The sequence below is a fragment of the Macrosteles quadrilineatus genome, unplaced genomic scaffold, assembly GCF_028750875.1.
Source record: "Macrosteles quadrilineatus isolate MER2022 unplaced genomic scaffold, UCM_ALF_1.0 Scaffold_4__1_contigs__length_99947679, whole genome shotgun sequence".
Classification (NCBI taxonomy): domain Eukaryota; kingdom Metazoa; phylum Arthropoda; class Insecta; order Hemiptera; family Cicadellidae; genus Macrosteles; species Macrosteles quadrilineatus.
In genome coordinates, this window is record NW_026542597.1 from 48494546 (window position 1) to 48511395 (window position 16850).

The following is a 16850-nucleotide window of genomic DNA, read 5'->3' on the forward strand; positions in this document are numbered from 1 at the left end:
CGCTAAAGCCAAGGAAGCTTACAATAAAATGTTAGTTTAGTTCCAACTTTGCTTTATTAAATTGAATAAAGATACATAGGCTGCAGGTTAAGAGATAATTTGATACACATTACTCAAAATATCAGTGGTATTGAATTTGGAAAGTATTTATTTAGTGCCCATGGTTGTAAGTAACTAGTGAGAGCGGAGTGGCAACACTTCATTGGTGGCAACAGCCATAACAACAACTATTTTGTGAACTCTCTTTCTCTACACTTGACAAAGTCAACCCAGGGAACAAAATATTGTGTGTTTTACCTTTACTTCTTCTTAGATAAGCTAGCTGCTATTCTTATTCTACTATTCAAAATGCTGCCCTAGAACCTTTCCTTGATAAAAAACTTACTTCTGTTATTATTATTGATTAATGAGGATAAACCACAATCACTGAGCTAAGTATGTTTCATATTTGTCAAGGCCCTGATAAATGGAATCCCATTACCAGAGAAGACCCTCAACTCTGATGAGTTTGAAGGAGCTGTGTTGACTGAGATCATGACCCAGACTCCGGCTGTACAGAAGGCAGTGTATCGTGGAGATCTCACTGACGGCATGAATGTACTGGACTACTTGATGGATCAACCCAATGTGATGCCCAGGTAGGTGTAAAACACAGCCAGTGCCCAGTAGTAAATCATGGAGTTAGCTGTAGGCTGTACGCTTTTGAAAACCACTCAGGCAGTATGTATGTGTACATCAGTTTCCACCGAAAAAGTGATACATTTTTCCAATATATTTTTATATTTAAAATAAACTTATTTAAGACCTTACTTTGGCTGGGCCATCTAGCGATAGTTGTGATATTTTGAACCTAATTGTACCTTTAAGCTTAGGGAAGTCATGACCTCTCTAATGGCAGTTTCTTTTTGGAGGATAATATTGTTACCATCCTAAACATTTTACTTGACAAATTAAAATGATGTATTCCTAAATATGAAGTAGGCTAGTTTATTGCATAGTTTAAACCTTAGCATTGTTAAACTATTTGGGTAAACAAACTGACTTCATCATGCACATAAGATATCCTAACCTATATCATTAATATCTGTGATGTGGACTGGAAAGTGTGTGCGTCTCTTGTCGGCGATGCAAAATTTTCAATACGGCCGTTTTTTTTATAAGTAATTTAAGGTAAAAAATATTGATATTCAGTTTTTTATCTATTGTTAAATACCTCATTTAAGATAGAACAGGACAGTATCGGTTTAAATATGGAATCTAAGATGTAAAAGGTTGAAATAAATAATTTTTCAGCCTTTGCACGGTCTGAGAAAAGGTACCTCTTGTTGCTCAATGTTATTTCGCCATAACTACAAGAGGTACCATTTCTAATATTAACTTTATAAACAGATTTTACTATAGTCCAAAAAATTAATTGTCCTGCACTCCAGTGTAAATTTAGAGAACTACAACAAAGTTCAGTTTACAAAAAACAAAATATATATCATAAATTTTGCAGTCCCGACAAGAGTTACCTTTTTGTATGTTATGGAGAAATAACATAGGGTAGACAAGAGATCCCTTTTTTGAAATGTGATTTTTACGACATGCTTTGATAAAACAATTATTTAAATGAAAACTACTGTGACTAAGACAAAAATTTGTATTGCCTCCAAAGAAGACATTATAAGCTTTCTTTTGATACCAAAATCGTTTCTTAAATAAAAAAAAAATTGTCAAAACGAAAACGACCCTTTTCCATATCAAAGTTTCAAAGTCCTATAACTTTAACATAAACAAAAATTGTATATGCATGGGACTTGCACCAAGTGATTCGGAATTTAATAAGAAATTCAAATATATTTCTCAAAATTAAAAATTCCCGACAAGAGGTCCCTTTTCGCTTTCCACATCACATATATACTATTTACCGAGTTTTGGCTGTAGATTGAACGAGAGGATTCTGCAAACGGAGGACAGCAAGTACTTGGATCTGGTGAAGAGTGCTGCCAAGCTGAGCGAGTCCATGGTGTACATCAACAGTAAACATGCCAAAGACAAGGTGCAGCCACTGACGTACTGGGTGGTGGCAGACCTCAGTAGAGATGCGGACAGGGAACTGCTCCTCACTGCTCTGGAACAGATGGTGAGGGAAAATAATCTCAAGTGCTGTCAGTTCCTCAAGCATGAACAATTTATTAGTTGTTTTATATGTATGAAAATATTAAATCGAGTGATTTTAGTTGCCCCTAGACAATCCAACAACTCTTTTCCAACACATTTAGTAGTTCAAGGTACCTCCAGAAATTATCAGCGGAAACTGTGTAACTTTAACTTACTTTAAATTTTTAATAAATGACATATACTTTATTGTCCTTTCATACTGTCCCAAATGTGGAAAAGCTGTTGGCCATTTTTTGACTGATCAAATGCATTATAAATCATGAAAGTTGGAAAATTTTTTGTGATCAGACACCTTTCTGACCCCTTATTGTCGGATTATGGAGGGATAACTATACTATTACTTTTGTGTGTGTATTATCTCTAGTGGCTATAATTTTCTTGAACAGATACTAGTCTTGATACAATCTAGTGGTGTGGCTGTGATTCAGACGTAAATGTTTCAAAAAATGAAATCAATTATAGTTTTAGAATTTTTTTTTAATAAAGTAAGTGGTAGCGAGGAGTTGATTTTTACAGTAGGTTTTGAATTGTATTTTAAATAAATTAAATTTTAATTAAAGATTTGAGACTTGATTCTTAGGATTTAGATTCAAGACTCAAAAAGTCTGGCTAAATTAGTATACTTATCTATACCTATATCTATCTATACTATTATAAAAAAGAGGTGGTTGCTGTATGTATGGGAAAAGTAAACGCGAAAAATACTGGTCGGATTGGGCTGAAATTTGGCATGATGATAGCTCACATTCCCGATTAACATATAGGCATATTCTTACTTCAAAAATCCTTTCGGGCTCCGCCCCAGTGGCTCTGGAGTTTCCCATCCCATGTTAACCTTATGAGAAATGAAATTATTGAATCTTAACAGCTGTTTCAATTCAAGTTGGTTCTGTTCTGTGATGTTCAATAGCATTAAAGTTACAAGGATTACCAACAGGGTGCAGCACTAGCACTATTATTTCTTTTACATTTATGACAACAGCTAATTTGCAACCAAAAGGTGAGTGAGCGTAGCGAACGAACTTCAACCTGGAGGCGAGTGAGCGTAGCGAACGAGCTAACCTGAAGGCAAGTGAGCGTAGCGAACAAGCTAACCTGAAGGAAAGTGAGCGCAGCGAACGAGCTCCAACCTAAAGGTGAGTGAGCGTAGCGAACGAACTTCAACCAGGACGTGATTGAGCCATGCAAACGAGATCATCTTGAAAATTAAGAAGTTAAACGGGGCAAAGCCCGCGGGTTACAGCTAGTATACAATATATCTGGTAACATAGTCCTGGTTGGTAGCTGAATAATGTGCTTGTGAAAAGGTTGCTGGTTTGATCCTGAGAAGAGTCTGAACTGAAGCGTTTTGATAGTTTGAAACTGGACACCTCAGTCCTTGATCTTATGAATTAATTCTGGCTAAAGAAGCATAAAAAATTGGTTTCACGCTACATTAATCATCTCACTCCATTCTATACACACACATTATTAATATGCAGCTTGAAATATGCACTCAACTGTAGGTTCCGGGATTAAAAAATTGATTGATGTGGTTAACATAATACAGGGTGGGGCAATAAAAGCGCCCCAATTTATAAACAGTACAAACTCAATAATATTCACCCTATGCATATAAATAGCACACCAAAACACAGCTTATCTTTTGCCATTTTAACTTAACAAAGTAATTTTTCAATTTCTTGAGAACAAAACCCAAAAAGTGACTTCATTGTCCTACTTGACATTCCTTTTTAGCCACTTGAAACTCCATCAAATATTCCTCGAGCAATTCTTCAGGAATCACTTTAGTTTTTGGACTATCCTTAGCTTCGATTCAAGCAAATCTGTGGGGTGACTTTGAAAAACCTAGAACGTCAAGTAGCTTATTAGAACAACCTCCCCCCCTCCTCCCAAAAAAATTAGCCAACGTGAAGCTTTCAACAACAAAAGCTTCCTGGCAAATCTCTTCAGACTTTGAGTTACTGGGACTCATATTCTTTTAACATTTGCTGGTGTACAAAGAGTTTTGCGGCACCCACCGATTATTTTTTGTTTGTTTAAGCGATTATCCTAAATAATTTTACCCAGTTCAACATTGTTTTCCAATCTGGAACAGCGCCATGTTGACCAAGGATGGAATACGGTCCTAACAATCTCTGGGTTTTTTTCACAAGAACCACTATTTTATAAATAGGTTTTCACATCAAAATCTCAGTGTTAATAGCCTCAGGCATAATATTTACTAAAATGGCATTGTTTAATTGATGTTTTAAGCATAGCTGATCATTCATTGTTGCAACAATTAACATGTGACAGGTAAAACAAATTGTAGCGTTCTCATTGCCTCACCCTGTACTAATTCTGGTACACATTGCAGAAGTCGAGTGGTCGTATCAGAGTGGGGGTGGTCATCAACGCAGCTGCAGACGCAGACCAAGCTGTCAACAAGCTGGTAGTAGCAGCATTGATGCAGGACCCTACCACAGCTACTGTCTCCAAGATACTGAAGGATGCTGACGCCATTGCTCTAGGCGACAGACACCCTTCTGCTTACGGGCTTAAGGTAAAAATACATGCTAAAGCGATAAAAAATAGGTCAAATTGGGCTTGATTTGGGGGAAATAAACTATATGTTGAGCTTTGTACGCCTACTCTATTTTTTGAATAAACGAATAAGTTGAACCTTTTAGCATAAAATTCTGATGTTAAATTGTTTTACTACTTTTGTTGTGGTGATTAGTAAGTTAAAGTTTTGAAAAAATTTGTCTAGTTTGATCAATTCAACTCTTATCTATCCATTTGCATTGATAGGAATTTTTACCATCTAAAGTTTGTGGGCATCCTGGGAATAGAACCCATCCCTCCTGAACTGAATTTTATAACTCTGTATAAAAAGTAATTGTCTTTGAGAAGAAATGTGACAGGGAAGGGATGTCAAATTTCCTATAATTCTGAAAACTCAGTTTGTATACACTAAACACTAAATTAGTTTTATAATTTTTGTTATTTAATTTTTACTATAGTATAGTGTCTTTAAAAACATTTAGGAGTCATTAGCCTCACAGACTGAATCGTGCAATTCTAAGTAAAAACTTTATCAATTAAAGAGTTTTAGTGTTTCTGTACAATAACACTGTGACTTGTTAGTTTGTATCCACTTTTGTATTGATCCATCAATCTAAAATTATTTACAAAGAGGGAGATTGAAAGCTTTAAATTATCTATCTACTGAACACCACTTTCAAATTAAACACATTCTTAAATCATCCCCCTATGCCCTTAGGATGTGGACTGGGATACAGTCAGTGCAGTCCTGGAGCAGCACAGAGAGCAGGCAGCATGGGTGCTAGGGTTCCCAGTAGGGGCCCGGGGCCTGGTGTGTAATGGACGAGTGTTGGGGCCCCTCGACCTCTCAGAGCAGTTCACTTCTGATGACTACAGTCTGCTGGAGCGCTTCACCATGTCTACTCATGTGGACAAAGTGTACAACATGCTGACCAAGAAAAGCGATGGTAACTACTTTAACTTTTCTTATAATTTCATCAGTCTGTAACAGAAAGGGGTTTTTGACAGTTTGAACAATTTTAATAGTTGACAATTTTCTTCTTAGTTAATTTCCAATATTGACTTTTACAAAGAACTTTGTGCTGATAAGTTTAGCGTAGAGTGCTGATAGGTTTTAAGTTTTAACCTTTGAGATTTTGGTCAGGTTGCATAGTAGAAAGTTGAAGGGTAGGTGAGGTTTTAAAATCTAGTTGGTATTCACAGAAACATTTTATAATTACATGTATTTCTTTTTGTGTTGTAGTATGATATCTTAATTCTTAGATGCTACTAAATTAATTATTTGAAGGTAAATTAAAATCAGAGCATTAGAAATCAGTGGAACAGTTGAAATGTCTTTTATGAAAAGAAATATTGTTTTTACATCTCGAAGAACAATTTAATTACCAAACAAATACTGATGCTGTATTGTTTTACCGATTTTGTTGTGCTTTGAAATATTTGTTTTAGGGATAAGAAAGAGGTGCTTGTCAATTATGGGTAGAAATCTTAGCTTGAGGTACAGATGTTGTAATTCCAGCACCAAAATTATGAGAAATCAAACATTGTATATTTTTGAAAAAAAAAAACCAAGCTGAAACCAATCTACTAAATTGTGAATAGGGAATCAAACTCCTCAATGATTGTTTCAACTGGCCTTTTTAACCCATAATGAAGTTGTAGCCTATAAAGTTCTCACCTAGTTTGCACATTGTTTTGCAGAGTTGGATGTAACCAGTGACATGGTGATGAGGGCTGTCTCACTGTTGGCAGCCAGACCTCAGACTCGTAGCAGGTTTGAACTACCCGAACTTGGAGAAGAACACAGGTTATTTTGAAAATGATTCATAATTTTATTGTATGTTTCTTGTTTGATGTTAATTGTATGTTTTATTGTATTCACAAATTTAAACTCATTTTGTTGTGTTTTGCTGCTACAATCTTTACCTTGTACCTTGATACCATCAAAATATAAATTAGAGATTGTCCATGTTAGTTTAAGTGGTATAAATATGCAGCAATAGACAAAGACGATTAAACTAGCTTTTTTACTTCTTAAACCTCATTATATGAGGTACACTTACTAAACTACTCCCAAGGCCAATGAAGTATTTTGCTTATCATCTAACAGTATCTATCTGTATTCTCATTCCCTTGGCTGCTTCATCTTTCCACCTCTGCTCTGAGTGTCTAGGGATTATGAAGAGATTAATTTTATTTTTTAAAGAGATTTGTAAAAGAAAACATCCAAACCCTTGTACTATTCTTTAACATTGATCTATTCTCAATCTCATTTAACACCATTTGTCTAGTGACATATGGCATCAGAGGCCAGAATCTGGTGACGTAGGTACTTTAAAGCTTTCTTAAAAGGTCAGCTGATTACTAATCCAAGATTTTTGTGGTGTACACTTAATATACATTTCATAAAGTAACATTTACAGCAAGTAATCTTTGGCATGTAAAAAATGTAAGGGGTTGACCAATCACTGTGCTTGTAGTGTGATCAAGATGGCTGCTAGAGACCCGTCCGCTCCAGCCCTAGACATTGCTGTGGTGGTAGACCCAGTGTCCCGGGGAGCACAGAAGGTTGGACCCATCTTGTCTGTGCTACAACAGGCCACCAACTGTCACATACGCATCTTCCTCAACTGTGTGGACAAACACTCGGACATGCCACTCAAGAGGTTGGTCCAGACTCTCGTATAACCATTGACATTTGGATACCGGAGTAGAAATCCCATGTATATAGTAGCCTACAGCTGTAGCCTTTTGTGTATTTAAAAAAATCTCATCTGAATGAGCCTCTCACAGAGTTTGCTGATGTCAAAAATTCTATTTTCACTCCTAGTTTTAATTTTCTGGTGAAAAGTACCTGGTGTAGGAATACAAAGGAATGTACCAACTAACCCTTGAATTTCCTAACAAGAAAAATACTTTTTATCTTTTTAATACTTTATTTTGTAGTGTTGGTATAAAAAGTCTGAGTTTAAAAAAATGTCCATTCTATGATCAAAAAGTAAAGATTTAGGTGGTAATTATCTTTTGTCAGTCCTGTTTGTACATCGTGCATATTGACAAGTTTTAATTATTTCATACTCATACTTTGTTGTTCACATATGCAATCAAACATTTACAGTTTGGTAATACTTTTGGAACTACGACGGCAAAAGCCTCCATTTAATAACTGGATCCCACCATTGGCAGAGAAAATATTTTGACATCCAACTTGCTACATAAAAACTTTGACTTTGGATACTGAAGAAGGTCTACATCCTGTGTGATCCATCTGAAGCCAATTTTCTATTTAGAACATCTGTGAATTCACTTGTGAAAAAAGCACTAATGTGCGAAGTGCGAGCTATTGTCAAAATGTCTTTATTCCTCTTAATTTCATATAATTTCATAGTGGAATATTGCAGACGCTATAGTTTACCATGAGTGAGTTGGCTTAGTTAAAAAGTTTGTGTAGGTAATTGACTTCACTCTGTTAATGACTCAAACCAACTATATTCTTGTTTATAGGTTACAGCTTTAACATGGGAACGGGGCGTCGACTTGCATCAATTGTCAACTTGAAATGTTGTGTTTTCTATCAATGTCTGATATTCTTCCTGGGACTTTTTCAGTTTCTATCGGTACGTACTAGAGCCAGAGGTACAATTCACTGCCGACGGACACTTGGCGTCGGGCCCGATGGCTCGGTTCTCCAACATGCCACCAGCGCCGCTGCTGACACAGAACATGCATGTGCCAGACAACTGGCTGGTGGAGTCCGTGGCCAGTCCGTACGACCTGGACAACATCAGACTGGAGGAGGTGGAGAGTGTGGTGCACAGGTAAAACTTGACATACTGAAAATCAGGTGGTGTATGTGTAGACTACTCTAGGGAATAGTCAAAACAAAGATTTTTAAAAATTTATATTAGTTTTTTGAGGAAATAGCACTTGACTTAGAATGTGGCAACTGACTTATCGAAGATAATAATTCCAGACAGTTCACCTGTTTGTGGAACACACAAAAAGTAACACACCATTCTAATATTTCCTTCTTCTCGTTGTTCGTTGGGGTCGTATGGGCAAAATATGAAATTATTGGGTTTTGGATTTTTTGTGTATTATGGATTATTGTTTCTTGGGGAATTTAGCTGTGTAAAAACCAACTAATCCTATTCCTGCTTCACAAATGTATTGAGTTAAAATCTTGTAAAGTGGTCTTATGTTATATCTTTCATCAACATCATGTGTCTGCTCAAGCAATTTTTAGAAAGGGGCAGAGTTCAGATACAAAAATCGTATACATGTTACGTTTGACCTTTTGGGTGTTTGTTAGCCTCAGGACTCCAATTTTCTCTGACAAGAAGGCAAAACTATATTCAGTGGCGGCGATAAGAACCCGCGGGCCCCCCCGCAAGTTTGTTCGCCGGGCCCCCCTCTCCCAATGATCTTTAAAAACATTTTCCCATGTATTGCCGCGTAAACTTGCAATTTTGCAATAAACTTGACAAGGCATCTCACGAGGCATCATTAAAATCGTAAATACTTCCCGTAGTCATAAGTAATGGAAGAAACATTATCATAGTTTACCGTGGTTGCAAATGCAACCAAACCTATGACATCATTAGATAGCAGCATCATCGTCTCCCGCGTTCACGGCCCAATCTAATATCACGGCCTAATATCTCCCCGCGACCCGGCGGTGGTGACGGGTAAATCATTTTTCCGTAATTGCAGCTAAATCCTAGATATATCTCTCGCTAAAAAAGAAACGTCATTATCGTCTTCCGCAATCGCGGAAAAATATTGAACATCTGCGGCCGCGGAGACATTGTCATCGTCATCGTCACCCGCGGGGAAATGCTCTCGTCGATATCCGCGATCGCGGCAAAAGCATAGGCCTAATCTTTCAATTTTGTGAGCGTGATCCTCAAGGATATAAAAGCTATTACTTTTAATTGTGCATTATTGTATTGTATTGAATACTGAGAAAATCGGCTAGAGCTTGATTTTCTGACTTTGTGCTTGATCGCTCAAGCTTTTAGTCCAGGCTCTGCTCGGCTCGAAAATCTACATTATAGGCCTATTATAAAAATCAACCGTTTCCAAAGCAACCCGATTTTGAACCGATCTGATTTGGCATGAGGCCCTTTGGTAAGTAAAATTTTTTACCTGACTCGATGTAAACACATCTTAAGTGCGAAGTAAACAAATCTAAAGGGCAGCCTCCTAATAGTAAGACATGAAATGAAATGAAAATTCTTCTTTAACATCAATGAAAGAATGGAATTATTTATTTGCTAGTGCCCTAGCCACCTAGGTTAATTTGCCGATTTGGTCGTAACAAAATTGTCAAGTTTATTTAGTCGAATCAGCATAGAGGATCCTCTATGGTGTCACCCGCTGGGGGCTAGGAGGATTAACATTAATGTTTTATCTTCCTAGGCCAGAGGCCACATTGCTTATAAATACGGCCCTATTATTATGCAACCAATTTTGACTGCGCCTTCACACAATCCACGAGGACAGTTAATGCAACCCGCATGACTGACGACAATTCTTTACTTGGTAGGTTGGTAGATAATTTATATCGATCGGTCAAGTAATAGTGTTAGTTTAGCTGTTGTAAACTACTTGAACTATAGGTTTGAACAAATTTTCATAATAAAAAAAGTATTTTAATTCTCATATAAATATTGTTATGATGTTGGACCCGTGTGGCTGAGCCTGTCACACTATCGCGGGCCCGTGTGCCGGTAAAATTTACTGAAAATCCCGGTCAAGGCTCACGGCCCCCCCTAGCCTGCAGCCCCCCTGCACCGCGGGCCCACTGACTATATTCCTTAAAAAACTCATTTAAAACCAAATATTGTATTCTTGAATTATTTACTGAATAAGTGCTTTACCAATCTAACTGTGATCTGTGATGGTTGCAGTCAGTTTGAGCTGGAGTACCTGTTGCTGGAAGGTCACTGTTTCGAGGCAGGAGGCAATCCTCCCAGAGGTCTGCAGATCACTCTGGGCACTGAGTCTGAGCCGGTGCAGGTAGACACTATAGTCATGGCCAACCTGGGCTACTTCCAGCTTAAGGCCAACCCTGGCGCATGGATACTGCGACTACGCCAGGGCCGGTCTGCGGATATATTTGATATCACCAGGTGCGAAAATGTTGTAGATATAATAGTCTAATTTTAGAAATAATTGTGTGTTTCCAATAATGGATTAAAGTAAAACTCTTTTAATCTGGTATCCGTCCAACAATTTTTCTGAATAGGCCTTCCAGGTCAAGATTTAAAACCAGACAATAACAAAAGATCCAATACTAAAGCTTCCGACATTTTTTGGATGTTGTTGAAACTCTTGGCTTACATGTAATTGTTATCCAGCCACGAGGGATCAGACACCCCTGAGAACTCTACAGACATCAAAGCGTTGATCAGCTCATTCAGACCTCACGTGCTGAAGCTGCGAGTTACCAAGAAGCCTGACAAGCTGAACATGGATCTCCTCGGAGAAGATGATCAACCCAACAGTGGCCTGTGGAACTCCATCACCAGGTAATACTTCTGACTTGATAGTTACCTATTTCAATACAGTAGACTCTGGCTCATTCGGTTTGGCCTTGTGCGGGACTCCCGCTAGTCCGGATCGGCAATTTTGATTTTTTTAAACAACCAAGACTACCTCGGATAATCAAAAACTTGGATAACACGGCGGTAAAAATTATAGGTTATAATTAGACTAGTGATGGTCGGATCCGGATATCGGACAACCGGATCCGCCGGATCCAAGCTGGAACCGGCACCGGATCGGATCCAAAAAATTCTGGATCTTGGGTTGGATCCGGTTTTGATGGATCCGATTTTTTCCCGATTTACTGCTAACATAAAGCTGTCTGCATCCATGTACAAGACCAGGTTTTCAAGAGCAGAGTCCTCCTGCCGCCAATAACCGTGACGGGCCCGTTCGATAGATTGATCTCGTTCGTAATATGTTTTATACTTGTTCGTGTTTAAATGTAAGTGTTTTTTACGTCCTGTATTGTTTTTATAAACTTTTTAACGACGTCAATTTGACCGACATGTGAGCAAGAAGTTATCCTGCTGACATACGTGATCATGGTGCAACTCAGCATCGAAACCTGGTTGTAGAGTTTTAACGACCATTTGAGCTACTGACAAAGGTAACTTAAAACCATTTATTAAGTCTTATAGCTCAGGGGCAGAAAAAACAAAAATGTTTAAATACATCTGTTTCTCGTAAATGAGATACTTGCAGTATCCCACGTCAATGGTATCTTTTGTTCTCATTAATGGAATTATTCCTATTTTCATTAGGTACCTATTCAAAGTCTGCATTAATGGTACGTCTATGTGATATGCAGGAAACCCCCCCCCCCCTCAAACTTCACAGGTTATCCTAAACATGCACATGGGAGCGTAGCTTTAGTGAAACCCGGATGTTTAACCTTATATAATTCTAGTTATGAGCTGGTAGACTGATAAATGAGAGGACCAGATTAAATTTAAAGTACTGAACCTTTTTATTATCTCAAAGAATAAACTATTCTATACAACGATAAACAACAACAAACCCACTAATGAATAGCTAGTTGAAAACGTCCTGGAGGCAGCTAGAACTCTGAGTATAAAATTCCCAAAAACAAATTTACTTCATATAATTTATATCAAACAAAATATCCGATCCAAAAGAATTTCCCTTATCAAAATCACAAATCCTATTTAACTTTTAATCCCCTTAAAATAAAACTTCCCCTTACAAAAAACATGTGACTAAAGGACCCAAGCCTAAGATAGAGCAACCAGTACTCACCCAAACCTTCTGGGCAGCCTGCCCTGGCCGACTGACCCATTTCTCTACCTCAGGTGGCCTATTTCTTGAATCCGATAGCTACTGAGTGCAAAGCCCTCAGTGTTTACAAAAACACCTCCAGCATGCATCATAGCAAGCAAGGCCTGACCCCAGGTCATCAACCTAGCTTGCCTAGCCTACCCTCCATTACATCTAGTTCACATAAATGGAAAGTCTACTTGCAGTATCCAAAGTCAAAGGCCCATTTGGTTTACATAAATTAGATGTGTATTTGCAGTATCCAAAGTCAATGGTAGGCTTACTTCTGGTCTACAAATGGAATGTCTATTTGCAGTATTCAAAGTCAATGATATACGTCGGGTTCACATAAACAAATTGTTTACTTGCAGTATCCTAAGTCAATGGTTCATTTGATTTACATAAATGGAGTGCCTATTTGCAGTATCGAAAGTTAATGGTACGTCTGGTTCACGTCAATGGAATGTCTACTTGCAGTATCTAAACTCAATGGTATCTTTGGTTCACATTAATGGAATTCATATTTGCAGTACCTTACCTTCCTAAAAACACCAGGACCCACGAAACGCTCTCCAACATTTTAATTTTTCTTCCGCTTTTTTAATACTTTACTAATGCAAACTACTGTAGATTCCCACTAATACGAACTTGGTTAGTCCTTGCTTAATTTGAACTTGCCATCACCTATCGCTATCGGTGACAATGTTATCAGTGGTAATCTCGTGAATATTTGCAATGGTCATGTGGATATTATCACCGTCTTCCCCAAACACGGTAGAAATCTTGTTTATCCACTGTGATCTCAAATTATCATCATTGTTTTCCGCAGTCACGGAAACATTTATCGTCATCCTCCATGATTATGGCAAAATATTGATCATTTCCCACAGTCATGAAAACATTATCATGCTCTTCTGCGATCATGGACAAATCTTACAGGAACAGAAAAAATCATTATTGTCTTTGGTGATCGCAGTAGAACCCTGAACATCCCCTGCGGTCATGTAGATATCATCATCGTCTTGCATGAATACGGGAATATATTAAACATCTCCTGAACTTGTGGGACAACATCATTGTCTACAGCAATCACAGAAACTTAATCTGTGATAGCAGTAAAATATTGAATAGCTCCTGTGGTAAGGAAACTTCATCGTCTACTCCCACCATTGTGGAAAAATATTTAATGCGTCCTGCAATCACGGGAACATTACTATTGTCTTCCGTGATCACGTGTTTAATGATTGTCGGTTAAGCAATTAATTTGGTCATATTAATATGGTCCTCAGGTAATCTGCTTACTACTGTTCCGACCATGGTTTTTGTCCCAGGTCACTAGCGGGTTTGTACTGTATAAGTCAAAATCCAAATCATTAAGTCAAAATACTAAACAATAAAAAGCACAACAGAAATAAGTGGAATATACTTAAGAGCTTTCAAAATCACAAGTTGACGCAACCCTCATGACAAAGCATGATAACATAAGCATGATCTTTCCAGTAATGTTATTACTATCCCTATCTCCCATAAGACCTGTAGAGCCTGGTGAACAAATGGAATAGAGTATAGTGTTAGAGCAGGAGCCTTCGGTCCCTAAGGTTTCAGGCTCAAATCCCGACGATCACCATTGACTTTAGCTATATGATAACTCCACGCCTCTTTAGGCATAGCCTGAAGTAGTGTGTAAAACGGTTTTGAGTTAGAGACTAGAGTCCTGGGATGTGAAAGAAGGTTGAAAAATCAGCGCAAGCTATGTAAAATAAATGGTTGAAGAAGAATTAACATTTTTAGTGGTTCCCACTGAAGATAATATCATAGCCTTATATGGTCAAACACTGATACCTAAAAACTTTACGTGTTGCAGATTTTACTTTGAATATCCATTCACCAATCCAATTTATGAACTGAGGTAATTTGTATTAACCAACCCAAACACCCTTACTTATCAGTGTTGGAAAATCCCAATATTTTAAAATTCATTCTTATATTTTTATTTTTTACAAATATTTATGTATTACCTGAAATGGTTTTTGTTTTTAGTTTCAATAGTTATGTATCATTAAGTAAAATCTGATCCCCTGTAATTTACACTGGTGTTTTTACTTGTGTAGCTTTGTAGAAGATTAAAATCAAAGATATAACATACTTCCATATATATTTTTCATTATTATGGATTGTGTTTTTTGATAACCGTTTAATAACTTTTATTTCATCTTCTTTAAATCTATCTTAACCAAATAAACTATTTGTTTATCCTATAGTATTATTTATAACCAACCATTTTATCACACAATGACTATCAATTACGACCCAAACAGCCATCACGCACCCTTTTTCATGATTAAATAGATATATGAACTGTATCTAATCGTTTCAGTCCTTAGATATTGTAGTTGTAGTTATTCATAAAGTAATAATTGTGTACACTACTACCACAAAGAATATGTGTGAAATCTATATAAAAATAGTTAAAGATTGCTTATCTATTCTGTTTATTGGTGTTGCTATGTTTTCTTCTTTTTTGTTCAATACATTCAATATGGAAGCATACACAAATTAAATAATTATCTCAATACTGTTTAGTTAGAGTGTAGATGTCTGCTAAAAAAAGAATTTTTTCTCCCAACTTTCAGAAAATTTGTTAAAATATAATTGTTAAATATCATAACAAGTTTGTGAAGGAATTTTGTTGTGAAACACCAAAATATCTTTAGTAAATTATATACCTATATATCAGGCCATGAATGATATCCAAAACTCAGGAAAATACTTATATACTAAGAAAATATTGTTATTTTAAGACAAGCATGATGTTCCAATGTCTGCAAGTCAGCGAAATGAAAATGGGTGTCGGCTGCTAGTGCCACTGCAGCACAAAATAATTACACAACAGTAGACGACAGTTAGTTATTATCATAACATCATGAAATCCAATACAGCACAATATTTACTCAAAATTTATAACTATATATTTATTTTTGTTTTCATTACACATTGATGTAATGTATAGGCAAGATGGCATAGTGATGATGTTTTCATGTCTTTAGATATTATGCATCAACAAAGTAAATTCCATCTCGAAAAGATCTGACGTAGAAATATCGTTTCCAAAGATCGCAAAAACTTTATCCTGAAAAATCCCAAATATTCAGTCTTGATAAACTGTAGTAATTTTATTTTTATGGTATAGCCTCTGGATCACTGATTTTTACAATAAAAGGTTTAAATTACCTATATGCTGAAGATGTGTTTTTACAACACGAAACGGCTGTAGTCAATTAACTACAAACCAGGATCACTTGACGGATACAGGTAATTTAAACCTTTTATTGTAGTAATTTTGTTTTTTTTTTACTATGGCTATAAAACAGAAGTTTCAGGCGTCCATCTATTGTTTTGTTTTACTTTCTACCTATAAAACTATGACCAAGAATTACTGATCTTATTGTGTGTAGCACGTTTAGCTCCAAGGACGAGCCAGCAGACCCGGCTGACACCACCATCAACATCTTCTCTGTAGCCTCCGGACACTTGTACGAGAGGTTTCTTCGCATCATGATGTTGAGTGTGCTAAAGAACACCAAGTCTCCTGTCAAGTTCTGGTTCCTCAAGAACTATCTTTCTCCCACGTTCAAGGTGAGTGACATTATTTTATTCTAGATCTCTTTCTTTCTTTTTTTGTCATTTGCCGTTTGCATTTAATTTCTCGTAAGGTAACATTCCAAACTCTGGTCTTGTCTAAGGTCAATCATTTGTTATAAAGCATCATTAATTTGGGTGGGAAAAAGATTTGTAATGATCCAATACAGCATTCTATTGGTATGTCACATATTCATTGCTAAACCTTAGCCATTGTACTAACTAAATTGAATTGAATTTAAATTTATAGTTTAAAACGTATGGCATCTGATTTTAGAATTGAATAGAATCAAACTATCAGCTTTCAGATTTGAGGGTGAGCAATACCACTCGCCTACCCAGACATTCACATTTTAATGGGGTTTTAAAGTATTGTAAAGTGACAAGATAAAAACTAAGTTTATGGTTCTTAAATTCAATTTTTAGTGCCAAAGTGGAGTAAATCAGGGTAAAAAATCAATACTAAAATAATAAAATGTGCTTCATTTCTCCCAACAAGGGCAAGTCTTTCTATTATTGATTCAGTAACATTTTTGTTTTAAACTCTGTATCCAATATAAGATAAGATTTTATTTTGCCAAATTAATTTTGTACAAGTGAATAGGCACATCAATATTAAGGTACAATACAAAGCACTAAATACATTTTTAAGATAAGCCTATGTTTACTCAAAC

The 16850-nt window shown here is 36.6% G+C and overlaps 1 protein-coding gene across 3 annotated transcripts in view; it reads left to right on the forward strand.

The window, feature by feature from the left end:
* LOC128991488 (UDP-glucose:glycoprotein glucosyltransferase-like) overlaps positions 1-16850 on the forward strand; it is a 39030-nt gene that overhangs the window by 12164 nt on the left and 10016 nt on the right. For 2 of the 3 annotated variants that reach the window (XM_054414409.1, XM_054414408.1), the window contains exons 12-21: positions 457-638; positions 1927-2125; positions 4523-4708; positions 5429-5657; positions 6412-6517; positions 7191-7376; positions 8319-8528; positions 10623-10844; positions 11073-11243; positions 15993-16173. In XM_054414409.1, coding sequence (XP_054270384.1) covers positions 457-638; positions 1927-2125; positions 4523-4708; positions 5429-5657; positions 6412-6517; positions 7191-7376; positions 8319-8528; positions 10623-10844; positions 11073-11243; positions 15993-16173 — 1872 coding nt within the window. The remainder of the gene's footprint in view (positions 1-456; positions 639-1926; positions 2126-4522; positions 4709-5428; positions 5658-6411; positions 6518-7190; positions 7377-8318; positions 8529-10622; positions 10845-11072; positions 11244-15992; positions 16174-16850) is intronic. The other variant, XM_054414410.1, reaches the window with a different exon arrangement.